We start from the raw sequence: 9,135 nt of genomic DNA on the forward strand, positions 1-9,135 counted from the left end.
CTTAATTTTTCTCAGAAGCCTCTCATGTGGTACTCTGTCAAATGCTTTGCTAAAGTCTAAATAAATAACATCGTAATTTTCGTCATTATCTACTACCTCGAAGACTTTCCTAAAAAAGTCAGCAGATTTGTTAGACAAGATTTTCCCTTTGTAAACCCATGTTGAGAGTCGTAGATTAATTTGCTTTTCTCTAGATGCGATCGGATGTTATCACCTATAATTGATTCAAGAAGAGACAGGGGAGGTAAAAGGGGAGGGAAAGGGGATGGTCTAGTGGTCCAAGATGTAGGTTATTTGTCCCAAAGTGATGTAAAAAAAAGAATGACGTTTAATATCCTCACCCTAACCTAACCTAACTCTACTCTGACATAGAACTTAAACATGTCGCACTAATGAAGTAATTTTACCGAATATCTGTCTATCTGTCTTTGTTCAAATTCTCTACCTTGTTTTGTTGTTATTATCTACTTATGTCAAATATTTCTCCTATTAGTTTTTACTATTCTCTTCTGTCTTCAGTATATTGGAAAATAAGACATATACCAAGAGCATTAAAGTCATACACACACACACACACACACACACACACACACACACACACACACACACACACAGACACACACACACTCTAACATAGCATCTTGTATATTTTCAACTGAGAAATGACAACAAATTATTCATGTAATCTCATTTTCGAACGAGTCAAAAGACATTTATGGATGGTTAGAATAAGTACAGGTTCACTATAACAGGTTCACTGTAACAGGTTCACTATAACAGGTTCACTATAACAGGTTCACTATAACAGGTTCACTATAACAGGTTCACTATAACAGGTTCACTATAACAGGTTCACTATAACAGGTTCATTATAACAGGTTCACTATAACAGGTTCAATTTAACATGTTCATTATAACAGGTTCACTATAACAGGTTCACTATAACAGGTTCACTTCAACATGTTCACTATAACAGGTTCACTATAACAGGTTCAATTTAACATGTTCATTATAACAGGTTCACTCTAACATGTTCATTATAACAGGTTCACTATAACAGGTTCACTATAACAGGTTCACTATAACAGGTTCACTATAACAGGTTCACGATAACAGGTTCAATTTAACATGTTCATTATAACAGGTTCACTATAACAGGTTCACTATAACAGGTTCACTTCAACATGTTCACTATAACAGGTTCAATTTAATATGTTCATAACAGGTTCGCTATAACATGTTCATAATAACATGTTCACTATAACAGGTTCACTATAACAGGTTCAATTTAACATGTTCATTATAACAGGTTCGCTATAACATGTTCACTGTAACAGGTTCACTATAACAGGTTCAATTTAACATGTTCATTATAACAGGTTCACTATAACAGGTTCATTATAACAGGTCGCTATAACATGTTCACTATAACAGGATCACTATAACAGGTTCACTATAACAGGTTCAATTTAACATGTTCATTATAACAGGTTCACTATAACAGGTTCACTATAACAGGTTCAATTTATCATGTTCATTATAACAGGTTCACTATAACAGGTTCACTATAACAGGTTCACTATAACAGGTTCACTATAACATGTTCATTATAACAGGTTCACTATAACAGGTTCACTATAACAGGTTCAATTTAGCATGTTCATAATAACATGTTCACTATAACAGGTTCACTATAACAGGTTCAATTTAACATGTTCATTATAACAGGTTCGCTGTAACAGGTTCACTATAACAGGTTCACTACAACATAATTTCACTACACATAAACTTAAGTTCAGTAATATGTTTACCTGGCAGCAACATGTGCCACTGCAGCAGGTTCACTATAAAGGGTTTAAATTTAACATGATTTAAGACATAACACAGGTTCACTCTCTTTTAGGTTCACTATAACAGGTTCACTATAACAGGTTCAATTTAACATGTTCACTATAACAGGTTCACTATAACAGGTTCACTACAACATGTTCACTATAACAGGGTAAATTTAACATGTTTACTATAACCAGGAGTTCATATAGGTTTAAATTTGTAATTCTGCGGGTTCACTATAACAGGTTTTACTATAACAGGTTCATTTAACATGTTTATTCATTATAACTTGGAGTTCCACTATAACAAGTTTCACTATAACAGGTTCAATTTAACAGGTTCACTATAACTTGTTCACTATAACAGGTTCACTATAACATGTTCACTATAACAGGTTCAATTTATCAGGTTCACTATAACAGGTTCACTATAACAGGTTCAATTTAACATGTTCACTATAACCGTTTATATAACTTAGGTTTTAATATAACTTGGGTTTACCTATAATACGTTCTATACAACGGTTTCACTATAACAGGTTCACTATAACAGGTTCACTATATCAGGTTCAATTTAACATGTTCATTATAACAGGTTTACTATAACAGGTTCACTATAACAGGTTCAATTTAACATGTTCATTATAACAGGTTCACTATAACAGGTTCACTATAACAGGTTCACTATAACATGTTCATTATAACAGGTTCACTATAACAGGTTCACTATAACAGGTTCACTATAAAAGGTTCAATTTAACATGTTCGTTATAACATGTTCACTATAGCAGGTTCACTCTAACAGGTTCACTATAACAGGTTCAATTTAACATGTTCATTATAACAGGTTCACTATAACAGGTTCACTATAACAGGTTCACTATAACATGTTCATTATAACAGGTTCACTATAACAGGTTCACTATAACAGGTTCACTATAAAAGGTTCAATTTAACATGTTCATTATAACATGTTCACTATAGCAGGTTCACTATAACAGGTTCACTATAACAGGTTCAATTTAACATGTTCATTATAACAGGTTCACTATAACAGGTTCACTATAACAGGTTCACTATAACAGGATCAATTTAACATGTTCATTATAACATGTTCACTATAACAAGTTCACTATAACAGCCTCTTACTACATTATTTCTTACACCTCAAAATCTGAGTCTTGTGGTCTGGTTCTACGCTGTTACTGGTATTATAAAATGAGTTCACGCATCAACAATAACCCTCGAGAACGGCGGCAAGTTATGAAGGTCAACCAGGAGAGAAGTCGTCCTCTGCCACCATCGATGTCCCGCATGAGGGCACAATGGGTCGAGGAGACGGTGTCAGAGACGGTGAAGGCAGATAACTGCCTCTTTGGGGTCATTATTGGCCCCGGAGGCTCCACTATAAAGGAGCTACAGGTAAAATACAACATCCGGGTGCTTGTCCCTCGCAAGGGGTCAAAGGATGAGCCCATCACAGTCCAAGGGAAAGACAAAACTCTCGTCAAGAACGCTGTCCTCCGCATAAAGGCTTTGATAGCTGAAGAGAAGGAGAGGCGTCGGGTCACCACACCAGTATCCCAAACACTCTGCATCCCCAAGGCCCTACACGGGAAGGTTATCGGTCTTCAGGGCCAAAATATCCGACCCATTACTCAAGCGCTCAAAATAAAGATACAATTTCCCAATAAAAACGACAATAGTGATGAAGTGACCCTCACAGGCCTTCCTGATCAGGTGGACCAGGGCATAAGTCGCCTCCTCAACTTGGTGACCCGCTTCCCCCCATGTCGGGCCTGAGGTCAGAAGGCCGGACCAGACTCCTCCCACCCACACCCACCACCCAGCCTTTAAAAATAATAATAAAAAAAAAAAAAAAAAAAAAAAAAAAAAAAAAAAAAAAAAAAAAAATGGACCTTCTCACCACTGGCCTCCACGCGGCAGGGTCTGGAAACTCGGGGATTTATCTCTGGGGCTAACAGTGGTTTATCATTATTATTATTATTATTATTATTATGGTTATTATTATTATTATTATTATTATTATTATTATTACTATTATTATTATTATTATTATTATTATTACTTACACACACACACACACACACACATTGAGACAAGACACTAATTACCAAGAGGGGGAGGAAAATGAGGAGGAGCAAGATGGAGTGTGGAGGGAGGGGGTGATGGAGGGAGGGGGTGTTGGAGGGAGGGGGTGATGGAGGGAGGGGGTGATGGAGGGAGGGGGTGTTGGAGGGAGGGGTAGGACGAGGAGAGGAAAAAGGTGGGTTGAAGTCGATGCCCCACCAAAAAAACCAAAAAAATTTGAGGGCGTAATCCTTGGTGTTCTTTTTTTGTAGAGAGAGAGAGAGAGAGAGAGAGAGAGAGAGAGAGAGATAGAGAGAGAAAGAACAAACGAGGGGTAGGATGGGCAAGGTGAAGGGGGAAAGGGAGAAAGGGGGATTTGGGTGATTTGTGAGGGTGAAGGAGAACATAAGAAAATAAGGAGTCTGCAATAGGCCGGTTGGCCTGTGCATGGCAGCTCCTGTCGAGAGTTACTACCACTCTCTATCATCCATGAATCTATCTAGCCTCCTTTTGAAACTTTCCAGAGTTCCCGCACTTACAACAAAGTTGCTAAGCTTGTTCCACTCGACCACCACCCTATTTGTGAACCAGTTTCTTCCTATCTCCCTCCTAAACCTAAACTTATCCAACTTAAATCCGTTGCTCCGAGTCCTATCCTGCTCGGATATTATAAGAACTTTATCTATATCACCTTTATTGATTCCTTTCACCCACTTAAATACTTCTATCACATCTCCCCGCACTCTTCGTCTTTCTAGGGAATGCAAGTTAAGTTTCTTTAACCTATTCTGATATGGAAGGTTTCTAAGTCCCGGAATCATTTTCGTCATTCTTCGCTGCACCGACTCTAGTGAATTGATATCCATTCTACCGTAAGGGCACCAGAACTGAACCCCGCATAATATTGAGGTGCGGCACATTGCTTTAAGTGTGATTTGCAATAAGGACCTCTGCACTCGCATTACTTACACTTTAAGATATAAGAGCCAATACTCACATGTTTCGAACATTAACTTGCCCACTTTGTTTTTTCTAGGCCACAGGTCCGGGCTTACAAGTACCCCTAGGTCTCTTTCACAAGTCGACTTCTCTAGGTTGATGTTAAGGCTGTATACATTATCAGTATTTGTTCTTCCAATATTAAGTACGCTGCACTTGCTGGTGTTGAATTTCATTTGCCAATTTTCAGACCACCCCTGCAGTTTATTTAGATCCTCCTGTAATGCATTTGCATCCTGCCCTGAATGGCTCTCGTATACTGAGCGTCATGATGAGTACAGATGTAAAACTCGGGGCAAGAAATACACTAGCGACCAAAGTAAATTTAAACTGTATTAATCAGAATTAAAGTTCATCAATTCTAAAATATGTTTATAGGTAAAATAAACACAACCTAAGCCGCTCTTTGACTTACTTAACAGAATATGTTTTGTTTTTTTATAATACAATAAGTGAGTTTTTTCTCTCAGTCTCCAACAATATCGTATTTCGTTGCCTAAATTGTTATGGCTTTATCGCTTTGATCAGGTGATGTTTACGTTCCACTTTTATTGTGTTATAGTTTTCCAATACGAGTTTCATGTCCAGTGTTTTTGTAATGTCATTTAGTTGGTTTTTGGGACAAATATTTCTTACCATAGCAACATTTTGTCCTGCGTGTACTGCTTAATGCCATTGACGTCAACTGTTCAATATAACATTTTCACTTGATATTCTCTCTCTCTCTCTCTCTCTCTCTCTTTTGTCTAGCCTCCAGCCTGACAGAAAGCTGTTTTGTTAGCAGTAATGACGATGTCTGAACATTTACAGTAAAGTACAACACTTGAGGTGCTGAGGACTGTATGTGACAAGACTTGTATTGTCGACAACAGATATATTATTACGTCACGTGAGAGTTGTTTCCTTTTAACATGGGGAGTAAACCTCACAAGTTGCTCCACACGAAGACTTATATTTGCCGGGGAAGAGTTTCACTGAGCCTTGTACTCAACAGTGAAAGAATTATTACTAAAATTGTCTGACCTCATAGAGCTTGAGCTTGAAGCTGCTCTCCTTCAAGCTTCACTGAACATGAATGATGTTCGAGCGGCTCCTGAGATCTTATCATTCGACTGAGAAATTCTGAAAATATCTCAGACTTTACTGAAAGTGTTGATGTAGACTACAGGGCGCTGAGACTCCTGCCCTGTAGAGTGTGGAGGACTGAGGGTGACTACAGGGTGCTGAGACTCCTGCCCTGTAGAGTGTGGAGGACTGAGGGTGACTACAGGGTGCTGAGACTCCTGGCCTGTAGAGTGTGTAGGACTGAGGGTGACTACAGGGTGCTGAGACTCCTGCCCTGTAGAGTGTGGAGGACTGAGGGTGACTACTGGGTGCTGAGACTCCTGCCCTGTAGAGTGTGTAGGACTGAGGGTGACTACAGGGTGCTGAGACTCCTGGCCTGTAGAGTGTGTAGGACTGAAGGTGACTACAGGGTGCTGAGACTCCTGCCCTGTAGAGTGTGGAGGACTGAGGGTGACTACAGGGTGCTGAGACTCCTGCCCTGTAGAGTGTGGAGGACTGAGGGTGACTACAGGGTGCTGAGACTCCTTCATTGGTGATAAAAGCTTTATTCTAACCTAACCTAAGCTAACCTAACCTAACCTCACCTCACCTCGGTTTTTCACACCACCTAATTGCACTGAGGACGTACACATGGGGAGGCAACCAAGGCTAACTCGTCCTCCCAGCACTAGCGGAAACCAATAATGCTGCAAGTAATCTTCTACAACAACGATTTATCTCAACAGTTGTGGTAAGCTGTGAGTGTTTATAGTTGAGGCGTTAAGGGTATTGTGGCGCCTCCTCACCTGTGCTAGTGGCGTTACCAAGCATGAAGGTGGCGCGCAGTTAGTGGTCACGGTGGTGCGCTTTCCATGGATGTTGTGGAAATGTGTTGTGAGAACGTCTTTAGCACGTAGTATATATGGTAATGTTTCGTGTTTAAAGTGGCGCTAATGGTGTATACTGTGTGGTAAGGCCTTTTGCTTATTGTGGCGTTTATAACCTACTCTATATGATAATACCTTGAGTTTATTGTGGTGTTGTGTCTGTTTATAGAGGAGCCTTAATCTTGTGAAAATGAACATGGGTCCTGTAGGCCTGATGGCACATTAGGAACAGCCTGGATACAGTGCACATAATACTTCCAGCCTTCAGGACACAGGCTGTGAAGTTAGGATTAGCTAAGAAGTTACCCGGAATTGAACCATCGATCCTTAGGACAGGCGGGGAGAGTTTTATCCACTTGTCCTGTATAGTAAAGAAATGGCTTTTATATTAACGTTTATTGCCTATGTTTATATTATGTGAAGTGCCCATGTGCTATATAATCTTGACTTATATAAAAGCAGCTCTCTCTCTCTCTCTCTCTCTCTCTCTCTCTCTCTCTCCTCGCCAGACGTGTGGGTGAACTGCCTCGCTCTTCGTGGAAAATCTTTACCATGGCTATTTTTACGCCCTGTTGACTTCCTGAGATGAGTATTATATTATTGTAATAATAATAATAATAATAATAATAATAATTAACGGTTTATTGAAAGAGCTTGGCAGCCAGAAGGCTGAAAATATACAGTTACATATTTGGGGAATGGGTTACGAATTACAAATAATATACAAGTGACATAAGTGACACAATTAAGACATATAGTAGCTTAGATGGGGATCAGCTCAAACTACAGTTCATTTCAACATAGTGACAGTGCAGGGAGCAGTGTTTACTGGGAGTGAATACACTGATTTATTACATGTTATTGATAATTTTTACAATGGTTGGGGCTGGGCTGTTCTTATAGCGATCAGATCGTGCACGTATGGGCTGGATGCGGTTGTGGTGTCGAACAGCAATTCTCGGACAGGGGATCTCAGGTGGTAGTAGGGGCCGGTGTCGGGGATGGTGTAGAAGCTTCTTACCAAATTTGCAGATGAGGCCGTGGTGATGGTCAGTGAGAGTCGAAAGGGTCAGTGTGTTGAGCGCTTCTTGATATGTGGAGTAGGAAGGGGAGAGAATAATCTTGCATGCCCTCTTTTGCACTTTTTCTAGGTGTTTACGTTGTGTGGCATTTAGGGAGGAAGACCAGGTTGGGGAGGCATAGGTGAGCTTGGAAAGTATGAATGTTGAGTAAACACTGAGGAGCTCGTGTGCAGGAACTCCGAGGGACTTGAGTCGGCGGAGTAGGTGGAGACGGAAACTGGAGGATTTGACAACTTCACTGACGTGTGGTTTCCAATTTAGTTTGTTGTCTATGGTGACGCCGAGGAGCTTAGTGGAATCTACAACCTGGAGTGTTCCGGACTAGGAGTAATGGAAGGAGGTGGGACAGAAATGTCGGAGGGAGAGGTTGATGTGCATAACCATGGTCTTGGTATGGTTGATGGTAGGCATGGTGGTGGTGTGTTTTGGAACTGGTCAGTCCTGAAGGGCGGTATAGTTGGGAGCAGGGTGGTGACGCTGATCCCAATGGTGTGGAGTCGTGGCATATTTCCAGCGAGCAGGGGTTTCTCTTAGGGCATCATTGATGAGCATAAGGAAGCAAGTGGTCATGCGTTACAGGGGACCACGGTACAGAGTGACTGAAAAGGGTGGAGACAGCCCCTCAGGCGTACGAAGCTTTAGCGTCGGTCACTGAGGAAGTCTGTAAGCCATGGTATGAGGCTTCTCCGAAGCCCGAGGTCAATAGCTTTGTTTATGATTATGTTGTGGTCGACTAGGTCGAACGCTTTAGTGAAATCAATGAAGGCGACAGCTACAGACGTTTTTCGTTTCTCGAGATGGCGGTATATGTAATCGAGAAAGCTGACAAGACAGTGAGTGGTGGAGGAAGTTTTCATGTTGCCAAATTGCTGAGGGTCTACGACTCCTGCAATATCAGCATAAGCCCAGTCAAACACAAAACTTTCACAGATTAGGCTGGGTATTGGGGGTGATTGCAATAGGTCGTAGCTGATTTAAGGATTGTGGGCTGGTTGACTTGGGCACTGGTGATACATAAGAGGTCTTCCAGTCAGCTGGGCATCTGGCTTGACTGAGTGAAGCATTGATGATGGAGCAGAGGGGTTTAGCAAGCTCCGGGGAGAACTCCTTGAATAGTTTCATTGGTAAGTCAATGGGGGTGGTAGAGCGTTTTAATTTTAGTTTGTCCAGGCGTTTTGCTACGTCAAATTCCTCTACTAA

At 40.8% G+C, this 9,135-nt stretch overlaps 1 protein-coding gene across 1 annotated transcript; it reads right to left on the reverse strand.

Moving 5' to 3' along the window:
* Positions 1-6,055: 6,055 nt before the first annotated feature.
* LOC121880209 (putative clathrin assembly protein At1g14910) lies at positions 6,056-6,517 on the reverse strand. The gene has a single exon (XM_042387361.1). The coding sequence runs from the start codon at positions 6,515-6,517 to the stop codon at positions 6,056-6,058; it is 462 nt and encodes a 153-aa protein (XP_042243295.1).
* Between the last annotated feature and the right edge of the window lie 2,618 nt (positions 6,518-9,135).

This window comes from Homarus americanus, unplaced genomic scaffold, assembly GCF_018991925.1.
Source record: "Homarus americanus isolate GMGI-L3 unplaced genomic scaffold, GMGI_Hamer_2.0 scaffold5593, whole genome shotgun sequence".
Taxonomy (NCBI): Eukaryota; Metazoa; Arthropoda; class Malacostraca; order Decapoda; family Nephropidae; genus Homarus; species Homarus americanus.